Below are 23,264 nucleotides of genomic sequence, written 5' to 3'. Positions count from 1 at the left end.
GTATGTATTATATCCAAGCCGTCCATCTATTTGGCGAGCGTGTATTAAGGCTTGAGACGAAAAATGTGTATTAAGGCTTGAGACGAAAAATATGTCAGATCTAGCTATCAAGTGGACCACACCGTAAAAGGCAGTGGAGGATTGAACGTCTACCATTGAAATCCTTTCATGGGTCACAGAAGTTTTGGATCATTATGAAATTTTATTTTCCTTTTCATCCAGTTATTTGTGACATTATGAATAGATTGGTTGGAAAATATATGTTATGGTGGGCCCTACAAAATTTTTAATGGTGAAAATCAATTTTCCCCCTGCTCGTTGTGGTGTGGTCCAGTTGATCTTTGGGTATGATTTTTTTTATTTTATTTTGATAATGCTCCGAAATGATCTCGAAATATGGATGAACGTTGTGGATATAATAAATACATAACTGTGGGGCCATGCAACGTTGATATCTTTTGAACCGTTCGTACAACTCGGAGTTCGAGGAGCGTAAGCGCTCGTCTTCGAGCACCAGGCGATCCGGCTCAGGAAGGAAAGCAGGGGCATTTTCGACCTGAGAAATGGGGCCGTACAGCTGGGAGTATTCTTGGAAGGTAAAAAGCGAGTGGGCTTAAAAAGGTTGTGGGCCATATACTGGTCGTACAGTTGAAAATTTCTCGTTTAGGACATGCAACAAAAAAATAAGTTGTATCTAAAAGTCAAGTGGTCAGCGTGAGAGGAAAGAGCGTAGATTCAGTGACCACCGCTTGAAACATTCGTATGGCCACTTGAGTTTCATATCAGGCGAAATTTTGGTGTTTTCACTTCATCCGAGTGGGAATGACGTTATAAACGGTTTGGATGTTATATGAATATCAAGATAGATCTCAAGAAGGTTTCAACGGTAGGAAACTCTTTCTCCGCTTTTCCCTCTCGTCCGACCCACTTGAGTCTTGGATCCACCTCAAATCTATTCGCGTGTCCTAAAATAAGCTCCCACAACTGATGGACGGTGTGGATTTCTCACAAACATAACCTTTGACCCCACCCAGCCCCCAAGCAGGAACTTCCTGCGAAAAAGCTTTCGCAGGAAATCCGCGTCCCCCCACATTCGGTGGAACCTAGCTCGGAACGGTCTGGATCGACGCAAATCTATCCCACGTGTACCACGGATGCATGCGTGACTACGATCCTTCGTGCACTGCTAGACCACATGATATATAATTCATAAGGGCAAAACTACGCTACCATGGTTTCTCTTCCCAGTTTTCTCAAGCGGCGCTTTCTCTGCATTCCCTCCCTTATCTCCCTCTTGCCGGTCCGGCGAGCTTAGAGAAATCTCTCCCGTCCGTCCCCTTGATTCCGGTACGTCCATTTTCTTATATCCAGCTCAGACGATCTTTTTTGTTATTTTTTATTTTTTATTTTATATTTATCGTTTAATCGTCTTGTGTTATTGTTTCCTTGTATTTTAGAAAAGCTTACCGACTGGATGATCCTGCCCGTCCAACAGTGTATACTGCCGAATGGATGGTCCGGGATTAGTTTAACAAAGAGGCACAATCAGCATTCTGGTCCGTCCATTTGGTGGGCCCCACCTTGGATTGTCTATGGCCATTGAGAATCGCTCCGGCCAGACGATCATAGGCACTTTATCAGTGGATTGGAAAATAGAGGGCCGATGATCAGATGGCTAGGATCATCTGGTCGGTGTGAATTTTTCGTGCTGCGTAGGAAGAGGTGACCGGACCGAATGGAAATTCTACATCGGTGATTTGGACTATGTACATGTTCAAATGCAACTACTTGGGGCAGGTCCATTGTGCTGAATCTGGAGCATTTCACTCACAATGAATGCGATAGCCATTCGAGGGTCCTGCACATGTGCTACATGCCAAGATCCCAGCCGTTCATCTTCTGTGTTGGAGAAACTCAGCCCATTTGGTTATCAGGCTGGCTATACATGTTTGAAAAAATGGGTGATGATAACAATTGACCAACGGTCCACATATACTGCACAGTTCACCACTTGATGACCCGGCCAGCCTGATTTCGGCGCATGAACTTACATCGTGGGACCCACCGCTGGAGCGGTCACATTGACAGCTATATCGGGGGGAGAACGGGTGATTATAACAAGCGATCGACAGTCCACATCCACTGCACAGTGCACTACTTGATGACCCAACCAGCCTGATTTGAGCACATGAACTTGCATCATGAGATCCACTGCGGGAGCAGTCACATTGGCAGCTGTGTTGGGGGAGTAGGCTTTGATGGCTACTGTAATGGGTATCCATGTGTGTGTGTGTAGACACACGCCCATACACACATTAATAAAGACATGTCTTCCTAATTTGTATACATATATACATATAATAAAGACATATCTTCCTAACATAAACTTATAACAAGAAACGTTTGTTTCATTTTACACGTTCCTTTGGTGTTCCTAATCACTATCATCCCCTATCAGAAAAATTCCCAATTCTCGTTTTGGGGCTTCTACTCCCACATAGAGTTCTTGTTTCGGCCTGTGGGAGACACGGGGGGCACCTATCCATCTTAAACTTAGGGAATGGTTCTGTCCAACTGATTGAATCATCCATAATTGAACGTGAATATACTTTTTTAATTGTTCCACGATATGGTCCGTTAAAAAAAGGATCATATATTTTAGGCAAGCATTCTTTTTCATTCTCATTATCGCACAATCTGGTCCTTTTTTCGAGCACACACCTACATATATGCATATAATAAAGACATATCTTCCTAACATGAACTTATAACAAGAAACATTTGTTTCATTTTATGCATTCCTTTGGTGTTCCTCAGGAATTAGAATGCACACAAAGAACAATTACATGTGTATGCATACCTAAGGTTGTGTTTGCATGCACCATTGAATTGAATTGCAATAATTAGTTCAAGAGGTTGGGCTCATAGCTCAATTGCAAGAATCTCCAAATCTCAAACTTGGGTTCATGCGTTGGGCGTTCAGCTTCCCTAGAAGGGACTGTTTGTATACGGGTAAAATCCGGGCATTAGATGAGGTGAAGGGGGGGTGTAAACTATTTATTACACCTTGTAAACACTTTTCTTAAAGAAGCAAGCAACAGATTCCGCTTGGTAAGCTAAGTAACAATTTACTAGGTAAGACTTTACCCTTAGTTGCAAATTGAAATATCTTTCTAACTAGGTGATGCTCCCACTTCAAATCCTTGCTTTGGACTCTTGCTTGTTTATAATTGTTTACTCTTTGAAAGAGTTGTTCCCCTCTCCCGCTCTTGAAATTGTTGTTGCTTCGCTTCACACTTCGTGCAACTACAACTTTACCTCCAATGAGACTCTTTTCTTGATTTTTTTTTTTTTAAAAATAAAAAAAACAACAACAACAAATACTAGTACCCAGACACAATAAATTGATCACTTTGTAAAGATTCTACTGGTACCCAAACATGATAGAATGAAATAGTTTACACGCGAAACTCTTTAGTGGTGGAAATTTTTTTTACGTAAGTGAGAATTTACACCTACATCCAAAGTACGCTTAAAAAAGAAAGAAAAGAACAAAAGTTCGATAGAGGAAATGGGTAATACCGTAATAGTAATGAAGAAGTTATCCTAAAATATCAATTGCATTCTTTTCAAGTCTAACTTGGAAGTAACATAAATGCAATTTGGAGCCTAGAATTAGCATGAATTCTAAGGAAGTTAACAGCAATTTGTTCATTTTTTAATCGGTAATTTGAACAGTAATTGTTGTTCTATTCAATTTTAGTCAAAGTAATTATTGCAATTCAATTTAGTAGTGCATCCAACTGCACCAAAAATATAGTAGAAATGGGACAATGAATTGCAACCATGCCGATTGGAGGAGTTCTATTAGGTGTTATCAAAATTTCAAACTAGTCTCAATCTGATTTTGTGCTTAGATGGGTTGTAACAAGACAGTTGCTTATAAGAACATTGAGTCATTATATAATGTATGGTATTGGTAATGTTGATAATACTTGACATACCATTTGCTATAGTTTGTCCACATATTTTGGAACATTGTGATCTTTTTTTCCTACTCGAGTCTCCTTCTTCGTCTTCTTCATCTTCTTTTGTTGTTAATTTTTTTTTTTCCCGGTGGGTGAAAAAAATGTAAGTGGCGGACTGGGGTCAGAAAAAGGGTCATTGTGCCCTACTCCAGTCCGCTGCTTCCATTTTAGCCTTGAAGTGCAGCATGCGATCCATGCTCATGATTGGCTTGTCATTCATTTTGAACTTTTGACTAGTTATGAAAATTTTCTATGTAGCTTTATCTTTCATATGAGTAGTTTTGTAATTCTCCCATGACAATACTTGTTTCCACCTATGCTAGGATTACCAAGGCCATTTTTGCTACGATCAAAATGTCTAAAAAAGGTTTGATGGAGCAAGACCTAAGTAAGCTTGATGTGACAAAATTACATCCACTCTCTCCTGAAGTCATTTCTCGTCAGGCTACTATTAACATTGGTAAGTTTTCTTCCCTTCTCATCCATTGGTCATTTGCTTGATTGTGTGATTGATTTTTCCCGTTGAAGTGGGTGAAGAGAAGTTGAATATTTGTAAGTTTTCTTCCCTTCTCATCCATTTGTCATTTGCTTGAGTGTGTGATTGATTTTTCCATTGAAGTGGGTGAAGAGAAGTTGAATATCGGTAAGTTTTCTTCCCTTCTCATCCATTTATTTGTCATTTGCTTGAGCATGTGCATGTGTGTGAGGGCAATTTTTTTCCCTTGAAGTGGGTGAAGAGAAGTTGAATGTCACCAGGTATAGGGCCATTTTGACATAGAGGACAATTGTTGGGTTGAGGAAGAGGTTCATGGAGGGGGTTAGCTTCTCCCCAGGGGACGGAAAAAGAATAAGGTCTTGGGAGGATGTTTGGTTGGGGGAGATACTCCTTTAGAAGGAGTTTTTGCAGTTGGTAACATTGGCTATAGATGCAAATGTTATAGTTGATCATTAATTCATTATTATTCGGTGTCTAAATCTAGGACACTTGGACCTCTCCATGATGTAGAAACTTATAGGAAGAAGAATGGATCAAATTCTTTTCTTTGTCTAGGAAGTCGAGTGGTGTCTCCCCCTCGTCGTCGGCTATTGACACGATGATGTGAACCAAAGACATCCGGGATATTCACAGTTCTCTCCTTTTTCAATGTGTGCCATGGGCTTCAGTATAGGTGGGAGAAAGGGTTTACATATGTCATTTTGTACTACGGGGTCCCTCCCAGGCTGCAACTCTTACTTGGCTGGTGGGAAGAAACAAGGTGCTAACGGTGGATATTCTAAGGAAGAGGAAAATGGTGATTTTGCACGTCTACTTATTATGTATGCGGAACGTGGAGTTGGCCTGTCATTTATTCCTTCATTGCCCTTTTGTGGAGGTATTTGGGATAGTTTGTTGGGCTTGTTTAACACTTAGTGTGCTATGGTGAATTCAATTTCGGGTCTTCTTAGCTCATGGCATGGGGGCAAAGTTGGTTAGAGAGGAAGATCATTATGGAGGCTGTCCTTGCTTGTCGGAAAATGGGTTCGTGGGGAGAAAGGAGCAACCGATGTTTTCACCATAGGAGTGGATTTGCTTTGGAAGTCTTTAGGAGAGCTAAATTGGATTTCATGGGCTAGGCTCGAATTTGTCTTCTTTAAAAGATTGTATTTTCTTTTGATTCTTTGGTATCCTTGTAGCTTCTGGGTTTCCTTGTAGTTTTTGGGCTTTTGTGTATTCTTTTCGAGGGCGCCTCGACCCTGCTTGATCAATAAAATCGCCATCTTTAAAAAAGAAACATGTATGATATGTCATATGTGTTATGTATAGTCAACCACCTCCTACTTAGTAACTCTTTTGCTACAGGGTCTAGAGCTTCTTTTCAGAAATATTTGAATTGGTGGGTAGATGCTTGTGCTTTTCTCTAGTTTTTTTCAAGTGCTTGTTCTTTGGTTCCGTTATTTGCAAGGCAACACATGGTTGGGATGATTTTCCCCTGGACTATCTATTAGGGGTTAGTTTATAGGGAAATAGTTCAATATCATTTTTCTAAGGCAATTTGGTAAATCTACATTCCACACATCTTTTAAGACGATGTTCTTCAGAAAATATTGTGAGGATTTAGATATAATGCATGTTGATAAACTTTGTGCTCCAGGTACGATAGGTCATTGCATCCAGCGACTGATTATTTGGTTCGTAGGGGGGTTGCTTTTTCGCTTGGGAATAGGCATCGCATCCTGGTTTTGGGTGGATATTTGATGCAGTGATAGTGTGGTCCAAGATCTTTTCACTAGAGTGGCTGGTCTTGCTCTTGATCGGTTCATTTATGTTGCTGTTTGTTTCTCTTCTTGTGTCACTGTGTTGTTAGGAGCTCTCCTTGTTGTAGAAATATGATGGTCGAGAGATTGTGAAGTTCGCCGGTTTATTGAATCGCCTTAAAGGTTCATGTCCTTCTCCTCTTGAAGGGGCTTCCATGATTTGGGCAGCGTATAGCTTGGGAAGGTTCTCTGTTCGATCGTTTTAAGTCTGATTATCAAGCCGCGTCAGCTCTCTGGTCCATTTCATCCATTCCACCACCGGTACTTTGAAGCTTCCCCTCGTGTGGCGGCTTTTGTTTGGTTGTTGGGCTGTAAGAGGGTTCCGACAGCCGACAACCTTCAAAGGAGGTCTCTAGTTCTTCCCAAAATCTGCCTTACGTTCATGGGGAATGCGGAGTTGATCGATTACCATTTTGTTCATTGTCCCTTTGCTTGTAGAGCATGGGAGCATTTTTTGTGTTTGCTCAATATTGCCTAGGTGATGCCGAAGTCAATGGAAGGTCTTCTTTGGGCTTGGCATGAGGGAGGAGTAGGAAAAATTGAAAAGGATAAGTGGAGGCTCGTTATCATGGTAGTGTGTTGGTCTATTTGGGGAGCTTGGAATCGGCATTGCTTTCGTAATGAGAATGTCGATGTGGGTGAGGTCATTAGGAAAATCAATAGTTTAGTTAAGGGGTGGGCAGTGTATGTAAAGGCAGCCTTGGCTGCCAATCTTTCTGTTTCTATTTTATTTTTGTTTTTGGTTGTGTTCTTTTCTCACTATGTTGCAGGCTTGCTAATAAATTTGTCATTCTCTCTCTTTAAAAAAAGGTACGATAGGTCATGTGGCACATGGGAAGTCAACCGTTGTCAAAGCAATATCTGGTGTTCAGGTAATTTGCCTTGCTGTATATCTACTGTCCTTCCTTTTTATTTTTGCTCATTCCTTTGAAGGTACTTTTTAAATTTTTTTTTTTTTTTTTACCGAATGGCATTCCTTTGATGTTACTACTGCACACATTTGTCTATTTTACTCTGTCATTGTAGTTAGGCACTGGGATATTATTGGTTGAATTTATGAAATCAATGACAATTGTATTTCAGAGCCTGTTTGGCCGGACCGATCCCACGGTATTAGGAGGGATGGGATCGTGATATCCCGGTATATGCATGACGAGCCAAACAGACCCGGTGAACTTGTCCCGGGATATAAGCAATCCCATGGATCTTAAAACAATCCACTGACATCACCATCATTACCTTAAAATTGATCCCATTGCTTGGTTGGATGGATTGGAAGGTAAAATCCTGGGATATGCCGGGCGTGCCAAACAGACCCAGTGAACTTGTCCCGGGATATAGCAATCCCATGGATCTTAAACCAATCCACTGACACCACCATCATTACCTTAAAATCCATCCCATCCCTACTAATCCCATGGGATTTGCCCGGCCAAACAGGCCCTCAAAGAATGGAAAAGGGAGGGAAGATTGGCCTTTGGCAGTGCATTGGGTTAGATATAGACCAAGTCCGAACGTTTACCAAACTGGCCTGGAATCCAGGCCCAAGCTGACACTTCACTGAAATGAGATGAATGCTTGACCTGTGAGCAGATTCTATCCCAGGCGCAGCCTGGTCCACCCACATAAAATTTGTAAACAAAAATGTCTTAGGAAGGCATGAACCCAAGAATTTTTGCCTCTACCCACACATCTCTGCCACCAAAGCAAACAATGGTTGTGATATGTAACTTACACACACATATGGAGAGATGACAACAATTTTAGTGGAAGCTCGCAAAAGCGAGAAAAGAATACAAGGTTGTGACATGTAACTTACATAAATGATAAATATATAAAATATATAAATGCGTGTGGGTCAGTTCAGGCCAAGGTCATACTAGGTCCTATGCACTCACTAAAATGAATCACGTTTTTAGAACGAACCTGACCTGGCAACAACAGATTCTGTGTGCCGGTCCAACCCATTGCTAGCCCTATACAAGATGTATGCGGCTAATGTTTTCTGTAACTTCTTTTCCAATCAATGAAGTTATATGAATGATGCTGAAGATCTTTAGTAAACGTGAAAAAAGAGAAGGGAGAACTGAGATGATACAAAAGCATCAATGTTTCATAGGGTTGACAATAGGCCTGGCCTGGGCCAGGCAATATCCATATTTTGATTAGGCTTGGCCTGACTAACTCGAAATCCAGGCCTGAACCAACCACAGTGCACCCATTTCCGGGCCTATTTTTTAATGAGTTTGATACCGCCAATGCTTTTGTAAGTGGAATCAATTTCTTTCATAGTCAAAGGACAAGTGGGAAGAACAAAGATATTGCCTTTCAACTCATAAATACTTCCACTCTTGCATCGGAATTGCTTGATCCTCATTATGAGTTAATGCCTATATCCAGTTGGGTTAGGCTTCATTTGCAGTCCCAGGGTATCTCCTTTCATCAAATCCAAGGCTGATAGTTTCGCTGATTCCCACGCTAAGGAAGGGGCCCGTAGACCTTCTCTTGGTACAGGGGAGTCCTATCCATTGCCATGATGGATTTATGTATGTACCTGTCAGTTAGGCTTTAGTAAAATTTGTTTGTTATTGATAATTCTTTTTACTCAAGAATATGGGTTTTGAAAGAAAGTATCAGTAATCCATGTATGGAAATGATTACTTAGCGTAGAAAATAATTGCTATCTGCCACATTCATTTTTATAGAATATTTATGGGAGACATTTCTTAGTCATTATATTACTGCTAAAATAATAAATATTGAACCATTATTATCATGCTATGTATACTAGCTTGAGTTAAGATTTTATTTTATTTTTCTTTCAATATAACATCCACAAATTCACATTTTCAGATAACATCCGTAAATTCACCAACATAACACCATCTGCTTGCCAAATGTCAGTTAGAAATGATTGTGTTGTATTCTCAGTTATGTAATTAACTAGTTTGTGGATGGTTAACCACTAACCATTTTTTAACTATAAGGTTATATAGATATGGTGTTGTACAAAAATGTACAGACAAGGTAGCATGCATTATGATTCCTAATTATATAGTAAAATACAGAAGCTCTGCCATTGACCATTCTTTTGAGTCCTGTGTGCAGACTGTTCGTTTCAAGAGTGAGCTGGAGCGTAATATTACCATCAAGCTGGGTTATGCTAATGCAAAAATATATAAATGTGAAGATGAAAGATGCCCTCGTCCAATGAGCTACAAGTATGTGTCTTTACGAAATATGTTCTTTTCTTTGTTCTTTGCCAATCTGCAAAACTGACCTAATCATGTTTGTAGGGCCTATGGAAGTCAAAAAGAAGACAGTCCTCTATGTGATGTTCCAGGATTTGAGAATTCCAGAATGAAACTCTTGAGGCATGTTTCCTTTGTCGATTGCCCGGTGAGATGATTGATCTCTTTAGCTTTACCTTTGTTGATATTGTTATAATTTTACAGTGTTACTAGATTAACACTAGATTATCTGATGTGGTCTACCCTTCTATGCACTAGTCTGTATTGTATTTGTGCGTGAGGATGGCTTTATGCACCTGCTTTTTTCCTCAACTTGTTACTATCTAGTGAAGCCATTTGTTGATTATTTTGACCATGTAATCTCATAGACAGTGACTAATCTTGTTCTTTGCATGTCAGTTGTATTATGCAAGTGGGTGTGTTGAACTTCTAAGCTGGATCAATCGTATCTAACCAACTGGTGGAGAACACATGAAAACCTGTTAATTTAGGATGTGTAGTAAACATTATTGCTGGTCTTCTCATTGGTGACTTAACATGAAGCTTAGCTAAAATTCTTCAAGGAAATCAGACTGTACATATGAGCTGCTTGGGTTCTGGTTGGACTAGCTGCATTGACATACTTAGAAGTCATGCTGCACAAATGAGCTGCTTGAGTTTTGGATTGAGGATGATGAATAGATGATCCTATTCTTATGAAAATATTAATTGGTTTGTGCACCGCATCATGGTACACATGGCATATATAACTCAATCATCACTGATGTGGTCCAAAAGTTGGCCTCACGATCTGGGCAGTTGCTAATGGGGCCAAATATCTGTAGATTTTGTTTCCTAATCAACCTAAATGTTTAAAGGGACGTGGTGTTGTGGTACCTCTATGGACCACATGTGGAGTAGAAGAGTTTGGGGGTGTGTGACCAAGGTTCTCGGAAGCCTTCACTTTGGTGCATCGAGTGGTGGTAGAGAGATTTTAAGCATTTTAATAGAGAGATATGCTTCAGTGCACTCACAGCACTATAAATTATAATGCTCCTAATTGCATTGGGCCACTTCGACAGTTCAATCAATTGATCATACTGTTCATTAGGTCCAACACACAATTCTAGGCCACCACAAAAACATCACACTAATCTAATGAATATTAACCGTTTGATCAATAGGCTTAAATATAGACAGTTCAGATCATTTACACACAAATAGGTCTAAGCAACATTTTGATATACCTATTTGTTAGGGACCATCATGGATTGCTTACAATTGTAAAGGCTCACTTTTGTTAGGCAATCGTAACCATCCCATCCATGGCTTGGAAAAAGGATGGCTGTAGAAAATAAGGCCACAAATCAAAGTTGAATTGGATAATCCAATCAGTGTGATTTTTTTTTTGCATGAAATGTGCTTTGAACTTAATCAACAGTTCAGATTGATCCTTCGGACTGTACTAGTTAACCAATCCAACTAGGAGCACTAGAGCATTTCTCTTTAATGTAGTTCCTATTTAATAATATCTAGGGTAAGTGTTGCTCAAATTATATTCACAAATTGAATTGAAACAGGGGTTGTGACTAAAATTAGAATCCTTGTAAGGCTTGTAATGGGTTGTTAATAAGGTCTCTTTTGTTTATTAGGCGGGTTTTAATAAAATTACAGATTTAGTAGATCTTATGCTGGTTTACAGGTGGTCTTTTCTTTGGTAGGAGTCTTTTCGCCGCTAGGATAAGAGTTACCGAATATGTGGAATCTTTAAGTGTCACTGGGTAATTAGCAGTTGGTTATTTTTTGTGACAAGGACCTAGCTGTCGTAAGGTAACTTTAAGAGAGATTAACTAGAGAGGGAGATAAAATAAGAAGAGAATATAATGCAGAGACTCTAATGTCTTGTGTTGGAGGCCTCTTCTATTAGCTGATTGGCTAACATAAGGGTCCAACTTGGAGCGTTACCAAGTGGGCTTTGATTGAGTCTTTATTTGAGGAAGGAATAGGCCAAAGGGAAGTGTGCATGCACTCTGGGAGTTCCACGTTTAATGTAACTTGAAACTTTGAATGAGTTGTTAGAGACTATTGCTTCGATTATCTGTCCTGCACCAATCATGGCACAAAAGTAGATAAGAAAGAATCCCAGTATCTCATAACTCCTTGCCTAAAAAGGCAAATTTGTTAATTGAGGAGTCATACCTAGCTCTACTTGAATTGGACCGACACACCCCACCCCCCCTCACAAATTTTCTAATTTTTAAATTCCACCCGGTAGTACTTGCGCCTGCTGGTAGACAGCCTGCATAAAAGACATTCGATTTCAGGTGGTAGCTGGTTTTGATTTGAATTGAATGTTGAGCGATTGAATTACTTATCCTTCAATGCCAAATCCTAGTCATCTCAACCGAGATCTGCACTGAGCTGAACCTTCTAGTGAAGCATCTAATATTTTATTTCCATTATCTTATTTAGCTGACCGAGTTGAGTCTTGGGAATCCCTTTAGTGGTTGGCCACCAGCATAGTTATAAGAGAGTGGGATATCTAAATTCTGGGAGAAAGTTTGTTGACCCAGTTGAATCTTAGGAACCCCTTGTCAGCCACTGACATAGTTGTAAGAGACAGTGGAATATCAAGAAGATTGAGAGACAGTTCCTGTGGGGAGCCGCTTCGGATAAGAACTTGCACTTGGTGAAATGCAATAAGGAGGCAGGATTTTTGGCATTGGCAAGATTAGGGAGAAGAATAGAAGATTCCTCAGTAAATGGTGGTGGCGCTTCAATAGGAAAGAGATGCATTGTGGTGTGAAGTCATTTTTGAGAAATTTGGTGTATCAAACTGGGGGTGAGACCCAGCTATTTCTCGGAGGTCTTAGGGCCCCCAACATTTGGAAAGATATGGTTAGGATGGCTGATTTATTTATTTAATTTGTGTTTGGGGGGGGGGGTGTGGTTCAGAAGATTAATGGCTTGATACCTGTTCCTTGGCAGTCAGATTCACTAGACTAATACAAGTTGATGTGGGAGAGGCATATCTTGATGGACGGCACTGTTTATATGGAACATAATCCTTAGAAGAAATTTGAAGGACGAAGGAGTGGTAAACTTGCAGGCCCTGTTAAGGATGGTCTACGGGGTATCACCTATGGTAGCAGATGAAAGAATTTGGAAAAGGAAGAAGTCAGGAAAATTTTCTGTAAAATCCTTATTCCACTGCTCATATAATGAAGCCGAGTCCCAGTTTGCTGCCCAATTGTGGAAAGCACCAGCCCTCCTGGAATCTCACCGTTTATATAGACTGCGATCTGTCAAAAAATTCTGAATGTAGACAAACTGCAATGGCACGTTATGCTTCTTCCAAACAGGATGTTATGTGTAAAGCTGATTAAGAGACATGTGCTCACTTGCTTCTCCATTGCTCAATGACGGAAGTGACATGGAATTTCTTTCTCAAGGAATTCAAAACAGCATGCGTCACAAGTGCATTGGAAGAGGATTTTATCAGTTGGAAGAGCATCCGGTCTTTGTCAAGTGCAGGATTTTGTGTAACTCGGCTTGTTTCGACCTCTGCTAGAAGATCTGGAAAGAAAGGAACAATCGGATATTCAAGGGCATCCAAATTTCCTCAGCTCTGGTTGAGAATATTAAAAGGTCAATAATGGACTGGGCATTTGTTGTCGACGAAATTTACGGGTTCGCCAGTTTCGGAGATAGGGATTGAATGGTGTAGCCTCATGGGGTGATGCTTGTGTCATGCCTGTCGGTCAAACTTTTAATTAGGCGAAGGGCATTCTTGATCTTTTCAGGTTGGATTCTTGATCTTTGGATCCCTTAGATTAATGAAATCTCTTTTATTTGCTCAAAAACAAAAGAAAAGAAAAAAGTGGGTGGGATATCTACGTTTTGGGAGAAAGCTTGTTGATCTCCACCTTCAGGTCTTATGTTATTATTGTTATCTGTTATGATATCATTCTGCAAGTGCCATTTGCATCTCGGTGAATTTTGTTATTTATTGGATAGTGCTGGCTGAGTAGATTAGAAGTATGAAGTGTGAAGATGTTCCGTTGTGTTTGGATTGTCACCAAAATTGTCTGTTTAAACATTTGCAACGATACTGGTTAAGATATAGCATTCGATTCTTTCACATCTTTTAATTCTGTTATGAAGCTCCAAGGGTTGTTTGGCAGCTTGTACTTGGTATAAATTGGAATCACAATTACCATGGAATCCACATGAATTGGAATCCTTAGCTGTGTTTGGCACATGAAATCTAGTGGAATAAAGCATTTGCGTTTGGCACATGGATTGATGCCACGTCATTTTTGAAGCATGCATCAAATGGATTTTATGAATTCTAACACATGGTCAACCGTGATGTTTATGTGAAATCCACCCCGATTTGCAGGCCCGTCACTCCATTTTAGTTGTAGGGCCTAAAAATCAGCTCAATTCGTGATTCAGGTGGACCATATGATTGGAAATAGTGTATAGGGCAACGCTCATCCTCTAAATTGTTTTCCTTTGTATGGCCCGCCTAAATCACGGATGGGCCTAATTTTTGGTCCCGAGGCCTAAATTTTAGCTTGGCATCTAACAGCTGGAGACCCTAAAAAATCAAGGGTGGGTGTCTCTCTACCAAATGTTTCGCTTTGTATGGTCCACTTGAATCATAGACTAGGCTTATTTTTGGGCCGTACGGCTAAAATGGGGCGATGCACTTGGTGATTGGGGTGGATTTCACTTAAACATCACAATGGAACCCATTAATTCTTTAATTGGATTTCGAATAATTTTCATGTAGAGGTGACCGACGTGAACCACATGCACAACTCAAAAATTCTCAGATGTGGCCCACCATTATGTTGATGTGAAATCCACCTTGATCACCAAGTGCGCCACTCCACTTTAGTTGTAGGGCATAAAAATCAGCCCGGTCCGTGATTATGGTGGACCACACGATTGGAAACAATATATGGAGCAACACTCACCATCCAAATTGTTTCCCTTCACATGGCTCACCCATCACTAATGGGCCCGATTTTTGGTATGGAAGCCTAAATTTTAGCTTGGCATCTAACAATTGGAGTGGATTTATAATAATTACGGCAGGCCTTAAGAAAAATCAAGGGTGGGTGTCCCTCCCTCAATTGTTTCTCTTCGTATGCCCACTTGAATCACGATTTGTGCTTCTTTTTAGGCCTTACAACTAAAATGGGGTGACACACCTACCGATTAAGGTAGATTTCACATAAACATTACGGTCTGGCCCACTAATTCTGTAAGTGGATTTTAGGCGATTTTCATGTAGAAGTGACTGACGTGAACCACATGACAACTAAAAAATCCTCACACGTGGCCCAGCCTGATGAGTATGTGCGTCACCTCATTTTAGCCGTATGGCCCAAAATAAAGCCATATCCGTGATTCAAGCGGACCACACAATTGGAAATAGCATACGGGACAACGCTCACCCTCCAAACTGTTTCCCTTCGTGTGGCTTAGTTGAATCACGGATTCCCGAGGCCTAAATTTTAGCTTGGCATCTAACGGGTGGAGTGGATTTCATATAATCATCATAGTGGGCTTTGAAAAAGGCGTTCCTTTCCCAACAGTTTCCCTTTGTATGGCCCACCTAAATCATAGACCATGCTGATTTCTAAAATGTGGTGACACACCTGGTGATCATGGTGGATTTCACTTAAACATTATGGTGCGGCCAACTAATTATTAAAGTGGAATTTGGGTGATTTCATGCTTGGCATCACCAAATGGAATCCATGGTAGTTGGTGTTGAAATCATGCCTTCTTCCAGCTATTTCAAAATGGATGAATCGGTGGTAAATGGAATCTATTTACCATTTCTGCACGCCCTCCCAAACGTGACCACTTTTTGCTATTACCACCAATTATCACCGAATCCATTCTACCAAATGACCCCTTCTACATCTTTCAGAACAATTTTTGCTATCTCGAAGTCTACTAATTTGCATTGCTTGCCAACAACAATTGCCAGTTATCACAATTTATTGTTTATTTGCTTGTTATTTCTCATGCCTATCAAATAGATGTAATTTCATGTGAACTGTGCACCAGACTTAGACGTGGGTAGCTCTCTTTGGAAGTTGTTTATCATCAATTGGAGGAAGATCGAAACTGGGGGGCACGATATCAATGCCTTAATATTGTGTGTCTGCATGTGATTTTTTTAAAACCTTGTTCTTTACTCAAATTTCCCCCCTTTCTTTGCTTTCTCAACAGGGTCATGATATTCTTATGGCTACTATGCTCAATGGAGCTGCAATCATGGATGGAGCATTGCTTTTGATAGCTAGCAATGAAAGTTGCCCCCAACCACAAACCTCTGAGCATCTAGCTGCTGTTGAAATTATGCGGCTGCAACACCTTATTATCTTACAAAATAAAATCGATCTTATACAAGAAAGCGTAGCCATAAACCAGCATGAAGCAATCCAAAAGTTTATTCAGGTCAGTGGTCGTAGACCATATCTGAGAAAGGATATTTCTAAAACAGAAAGAATCCAATGACAGACTCATATTCATATATCTAAACTAGTTCTCATGTATGTTTTTACATACACGTGGCATGAGATGCACTGTTCATTTGTGGTGCCGTGTAATGGATGGATTGTACCCAAAAGCCATATCACTCAAACCATCCTAACTATCAACTGAAGGAAATTTGAGAAACAAATGCATGTTAAGTCCAACCAAAGGTCCTCCATTTAGTGAATGGGATCACCTGACTGGTTGTAATGACCCAGCCGATGAATGGTGCGGATCTTGTTCTTGTGTGCCATCTACAGAGATAAGAGTATTTGATAACTAAGATATATGAATTTAACATTGCATGGCTGTCAATGGGTACCTGTATCCATGGATATCCTCAATATCCAATCTGATTTAGTTGAATGTGGGTACAGATTTCTGGTCCAGTTCTTAAGCAGGCCCCATTATAGTCCAACAATTTGGATCCATTTAGAAATGAGGTTGGGTTGGTTGCCCAACTCAGATGAATTGTGAACATATGTTTCTTTTTCCTTTCAGTCTTGTCCTTTTTATTTATTTATTTAAATCTAATTGTACTTATTATTAATAACCTTTCAGATGGCATGTTTCTGGTAAGGATCTGACTCCAAATCTGAACATGGATCCAAGCTCAATTCTAGACCTATTTCTTGATCCAAACCCCATCCCAACTCCATGCTTGAAACTGAATCCGGTGGGACGTGATGGGATGCCCGAATCTGATTGGTTTCCTATCTGGTACCTCACAAACAGTACCTGTATCTGAACTCAATAGGACCTGAGTGCAATTCCCTCTTTTGGGTTTGGATACGGATACACTAGTATGCAACCTGAATCTGATCCATCAACAACCTTCTAACACGGGATCATTCACAAAGCCTTCCTCATCCTCAAGTTCATATATGCAGGGTACAGTTGCTGATGGGGCACCGGTTGTGCCGATTTCTGCACAATTGAAATACAACATCGATGTTGTCTGTGAGTATCTCGTTAAAAAAATCCCCATCCCAGAGAGGAACTTCGTGTCACCTCCAAATATGATAGTAATCCGGTCATTTGATGTCAATAAGCCTGGCTTCGAGGTAGATGACATAAAGGGTGGTGTTGCCGGTGGAAGCATCCTCAGGGTACGTTACTTTCTCAGTTACATTTGACACTTGTGCAGATTAGGTCAGGCTTTTTGTGAAACTTGGGCCACATATTTCCTTCATATTTTGGGTATCCTGCATCCTTTGAATCTTGATTGGCACTCATAGAAGCTGCTTTCTTCTTGTAGGAATTGCTTGATGCTCTAACAGAGTGGCAATCCACCTGCATGCAATTCACAGCCACTGTACACATGGCATACATGCACCACCATCTGAACTGTCCAAATTGCATGCACCTATTTAGATGGGTCATAAACCAAAATCGCACTGAATGGATGTCCTCCCTGATTGGTGTCCATCAGATGTACAGTTAATATCAGAAATGGTCAACGGTCCAAATTCAGCAAACAAATGTCAATCAATTAGAAGATGGGATCATCCAATCAAATTGACTTTGGGGTCATCTCCTACTCATGATTGGGCCAATGATTTGGATGGTCTCAATTGAGGAGGTATATGCATCCCATGTGCATGGTAGCTCCACGCATGCATGTGGAACCCCAAATTCTGCCAGTGTCATATAAACTATCTTTGGAAAGATAGCATGAATTGTATAATTTTCACTTTATGGATTGCAACTGCACACATTTGCATATACAGATGCAAATTTATTAGCATATGGTCATCATTAGGGCTGCAACTATGGCGGGTTGGGTTGGGTTAAGGATCAACCCGGACCCAACCCGAACTTAGGAGGACCCAACCCACAACTTGACCCAACCTGAATTCCAACCTGTGGTGCCCAACCCGAACCCAACCTGAAATACTTCATACTCTACCCAACCTGACCCGCCCCCAACCCAAATACATGCGATTATTCCCAACACAAACTAACCCTGCCAGAATTTGCTCAACCCAAACTGAACCCGAATTCAAATTGGGTGGGTGTTTTTCCCAAACCCAACCCAAGGACCTTGATAATCCAACCCAACCTGAATTCAAATTGGGTGGGTGTTTTTCCTGAACCCAACCCAAGGACCTTGATAATCCAACCCAACCTGACCCAAACTTGGGTTGGGTCATTCCGGTATGGGTTTATCCGAACCCATGTTGCAACTCTAGAATCATTCTGTTATGTATCGTGTCAACATGTGTGCATATGTTAGTAATACTCAATTTCTTTATGTAAAAACATACATACATTATGGATCAATGTTTACTCCCATTTTCTGCTGATGTTTTGTGCATTGTTTTGACAACAATGCTTATGCAGGGAGTCTTGAAGGTAAATCAATTCATTGAAGTCCGTCCAGGTATTGTTGTAAAAGATGAGAGCGGCAACATCAAGTGCACCCCAATCTATTCAAGAATCGTCTCACTATTTGCTGAGCAGAATGAGCTGCAGTTTGCTGTTCCTGGCGGCCTCATTGGAGTTGGTACCACGATGGATCCCACGTTGACTCGTGCTGATAGGCTGGTGGGTCAGGTCCTCGGGGAGGTCGGATCACTCCCCGATGTCTTTGTTGAGCTTGAGGTAAGCTGCATGCACGCACCTTCATTATATTTTAACGGAATATTTTTAATGGCCTAATATTCTGAAGCAACCAGCTATCCATTCTCCAGATAGATCATCTCCTAGCATGGCCCCTGATTAATCATTGGGGATGATTTAATTTATGATGCTTCATTACCTAGAAATGGTACCGGTAGAACTGACCTTTTGGTAATATAAACCATTCATGTGACAGGCTCGTCATTGGATGGAACATGCTCTACATGGGCATTTTCATTTAAAAGGAGCTCATTTAGATGGTTAGGATCATCCTACAAGGAGATTATTAGGGGATCTCCTATCCATGATGGAGGGCACCATATGAATGGTTTAGACCACCAACAGGTGGTCCACACATTCATTTTGTTGGGCTGCAAATATTTCCCTTAATAATTGCAGGGGTTTGAGGTTAAACAATTGTATAGGGCACCTTGCTTGTCAGGCTGGCAAAACTTCACCTGGTCCACCAATCTGACCTGGACTCAACCCGGAATGTTAGGTTTGGGTTGACCCATTTCCCATGTGAGTTGGGCTAGGGTTGTGTTTTGTCAACCCCAAATTAAACGGGTTGGGTTTGGGTTTGTTGGGCAAGACCCAGCAGGTTATGAATATGGTCCACCCTTTGCCTCATCACTAATGCCACCTATATTATGTATACATATTATATATTATAATATAATACAAGTTTTAAAACCCTAAACTCAGTTACAATGGTTGTGATTCAGATTATAATAAGGGCTTGATTTTATATTATTAAAGTTCTAAATATGTGGTTGATATTTTTATTTTATACAAAATGAATTTTGATTATATTTTTATTTTTAATTCATTTGTTATAATTTTCAATTAAATTGGTTAGGTGGGTGGGGTGGTTTGGGTTGACCCAGTTATAGATGGGTCGATGCAGAGTTTTTTCAACCCGTTTAATGCATGGGTTGGGCTTGGGTTGGAGCTATCCTCGTTATGAACCAAACCAAACCCATGCTGACCCATTGCCACCCCTACCTGTCACCATCACTGCGTGGCTGTGATACAATATGTATCGAAGCAGAACAAATTCACTTGTCATCACCATATATATCTTTTATCAGGTGAACTTCTTCCTGCTCCGACGGCTTCTTGGAGTCAGGACAAAGGGGACAGAGAAGCAAGGAAAGGTCTCGAAGCTGACAAAGGGTGAGATCCTGATGTTGAACATTGGGTCCATGTCGACTGGGGCCCGAGTGCTTGCGGTGAAGAATGATCTTGCCAAGCTGCAACTTACCTCGCCCGTGTGCACCAGCAAAGGCGAGAAGGTGGCCCTCAGCCGGCGGGTTGAGAAGCACTGGCGGCTCATTGGGTGGGGCCAGATTCAAGCCGGAAGCACACTCAACGTACCACCCTGCACCATCTGAGTAATCACACATACACACAGGTAAAAAACTCGAGACTCAGTTCACAAAAACACTTGCTTAGAAGAGAGAAACATAAGTAAAATGTGGGAGGGGAGATCGCTCTTGGGAACAGTTTTTGTGAGGTGGAGAAGAAAACATCGAAGAAATGCTTATTTTCATTATTTTACTTCTTTTTGCTGTTTCAGTTTTATGAATTATTTCAGTTTTGTGAATATCTGGATGCAGGACATGATGGTATTCAGTGGGCTTCTATTGGCTGAAGTGATGGGGCCTGTCCCAGAGAGATAATGTGACCCACCATTATATTGTGGTTCCCAAACTGAGAATGGATGGGTCCTGTTGCTCCTGACAATGGGATTCCACCCGACTACCCTTACTGGACGGTCTTTCTTCCTCCTCTTATTTTGAAATGGCTGCAAGTCTCATACCCAAGGAAAATTCCCTATTCTTTGGTAACTCATGTCGGTTATCCATGTCCACGTTTTGGGATTTGTCCATCCAAACGCCTTGTAAGTCTCTTTACCGAAAGGCAAAATCCTTGTTATTCGGTAAATATACATTGCTCCTTTTAGTTGCATTTGGTTGATGTGGACTGTCTTTTGCTTCCATCATCTTGAGGGTCTCATTGGCTGAAGTAATGGGCGCCCATCTTTTACCCAAGTTGGTTCTGTACACCTTGGTCTGACTTGGGTTCTTTTTTGATTTTTGGTGATTTGTTTTGGTTCTTTGCTCATTTTCTCCTCCGAACCCTGGATATAGGCCCCGCAAGATGATTTAGTTGCATTCCGTGAATTTATTAATTTAAAGGTTGCATATGGCTGTACCAAATTAGACTGGTTAATCATGAAATTTCATGCTATTTGGTGCAACCTAAAAAAAAAAGCAATCAGATACTTATTCAACATTTCAGAATTTTGATATTTTTTATTGCATTTCTAGGCCACTCATCTCTCAAAAAAATAAATAAATCTAGGCCACACATTTAAGTAGGTCTTTTATCCTTAAAACTAGGTTAGATATCATTTTGTATCTTCTTCTTCTTCTTCTCCTCCTTTTTTTGGGCACGTAGGGGGCTCAGCCGAGTCACCCAATTCATCCGTTAGGACTCTCAACTCAGAGCAGATGAGTCGGTCCAAGTCTTCGAGTTCTAAAACCAAGGTATTAAATTGTTATGCAAATGGCCCACGCATTCAACATTAATTCATCAAATACTGGATGCCTAAGATCTTCGGTTATGGAAGATTTTGGGGCATGGTCTATCCATGATGGACCCATCAGCAGCCCAATCATTAGACCATTTACCGTCTCAAAGCCAATGGATGCTAAACATATCGTCAGGTCAGGGGTCCATATGCTTCTTGTGTCATTCTGTTGGTTGCAGATGTTCTCATGGTCTTTGCTCTCGAAGAGCTGCCGGTCAGGCACATATCAGATCCAAGTACTCGTAAGGTCGGCTGCACGGTATCAGATCCAAATTCTCATAAGGTCGGCTGCACGACATCAGATTCTCAGGCTGAAAAAAAGTCTGGCCTCTTCCATCTTGGTGTCCCAGATGTAGACATTGAACCTGGGCCATTTGGCGATTTTACTAGCATTTCTTCTGACATTTGCATCATCATCATCAAGCAGGGCCTGGCTGATGAGCGTCTGGGATCTCTTACGTGTGCCGTGTCAGCACATGTGGACACCTAGTGGGCTGTAGCACATTCCACAAGGTCCATAAATGGGGCCTTATTTTGCAGGTCCAACTATAAATCCACTGAAAGTAGCTGTAGTGCCAGACATGAAATGGTGGCAAATTAATGTCTTTTAGGATCTGTTTGGACGCACCGACGGAACGAGGGTTTCAAGAGGAAAGCCTCGTTTTGCAGCATGGTTGGGGTCACAGCCAACATTTTAGGCAAGAAGTCTTTGTTTCGCCCAACAACAATTGCTGTCCAAACAGATCCTTAGGGCTTGGTTATGTGCACAAAGCCAGTCCAGGGTGTGGCTTCCAGGTCCATTCGCTAAGTACAAGGCCTAAAATGTTCGATGAAATGGGCTCAGACTAACCATGGCTCAGCCCATTGACTGCCCTGCTCGGTCACCTAATGATAGGTCAAGTTTCCTGGGGCCCACTAGTAGTTTTGATGGGCAGATAATGGAATATCTATGCCTTTGAAATTAACATGCTGTGTGAAAAAAAATAAAATCACCTAGGGTTCTGGAAAATGTCTTGAACGTTTATGCAGAATCCCTGACAATGTGCTAACCTTCAAAAAACAATTTTTCTGAAACAAAGTCAATCTAATTTTATCTGGAAAATGAGTTTGCCAAATGGGTTATTCACCCGCTAACACGTTCCAATTTATCATACGTGGCAGCAATCCAAACCACCTGTTTGGTAGGCCTCACACTGGGATAATCCTCAGGCCCACTAAACCAAACCCATCTGCTCTTCTCGTGGCACCGAAATCAGTACCATCCTTAACATCTGAACTGGCTTTTACACCAGAATATGCCTTGTTCCAACATGTGCTATGCACGTCCATCTGCTCTGTTTGTCAGTCATTGTCCATACGAAATGGTTGGGACGATTTTCAGGTATCATCGAACCTCCTGCTCATAAACATGCTGTAAACAATTCCCATTTGATGCATTACCTTATTGTGTGAACGTTTTGATCCTACACAGATATTATCGATCCATCCGATGATGAACAGCTTGGATCTCACACGTCTCACCATGACACATGGTTGGTATAGAGATGAGTTCTGCAAACGAGTGGGCTTGCCATGGTAGTCTGATGAGACAATGATCATGGGACTAAAGCATGTGTGGAAGACTCAAGATTTCTGCCTGTAGCTGATGAAGTGGGGCCAACGGTTCAATGATCCAAACTGTTGAAATGATGGGTCCTGTATGTACCAAAAATCCCTTCCCTTTGTAGATTGTGGACCATTGTTGCCTTTCCCTTCTTCAGTCTATTTTCATACACACATAGAACGGGTTAGGATTCTTCCAATTTATAGAGTTGCATAGACCATCCAAAGCGGGTCCAACCATATCTAATGGCTAGGGCCACTGAACCATGGAGCCCCATGTGTACTAACCGCACGCCCCTGTTGTACAAACCATCAGTCCCAAGCACTGAC

At 41.1% G+C, this 23,264-nt stretch overlaps 1 protein-coding gene across 2 annotated transcripts; it reads left to right on the top strand.

The window, feature by feature from the left end:
- Positions 1–1,230: 1,230 nt before the first annotated feature.
- Positions 1,231–20,320, top strand: LOC131225127 (uncharacterized). 2 transcript variants are annotated; one of them, XM_058220566.1, is made up of 9 exons: positions 1,231–1,347; positions 4,352–4,488; positions 7,134–7,195; positions 9,432–9,544; positions 9,620–9,722; positions 15,809–16,036; positions 17,005–17,223; positions 18,458–18,718; positions 19,828–20,320. In XM_058220566.1, the coding sequence occupies exons 2-9, from the start codon at positions 4,383–4,385 to the stop codon at positions 20,128–20,130; spliced, it is 1,395 nt and encodes a 464-aa protein (XP_058076549.1). In that variant the 5' UTR covers positions 1,231–1,347; positions 4,352–4,382; the 3' UTR covers positions 20,131–20,320. The 2 variants fall into 2 exon arrangements, with proteins under 2 accessions (XP_058076549.1, XP_058076550.1); XM_058220567.1 differs by lacking the exons at positions 1,231–1,347; positions 4,352–4,488 and adding an exon at positions 6,418–7,007.
- The last annotated feature ends 2,944 nt before the right edge of the window (positions 20,321–23,264 follow it).

The sequence above is a fragment of the Magnolia sinica genome, chromosome 14 (genome assembly GCF_029962835.1).
Source record: "Magnolia sinica isolate HGM2019 chromosome 14, MsV1, whole genome shotgun sequence".
NCBI lineage: Eukaryota > Viridiplantae > Streptophyta > Magnoliopsida > Magnoliales > Magnoliaceae > Magnolia > Magnolia sinica.
Note: the sequence above shows the minus strand (reverse complement) of the source record. Positions and strands in the feature narration are given on the sequence as shown.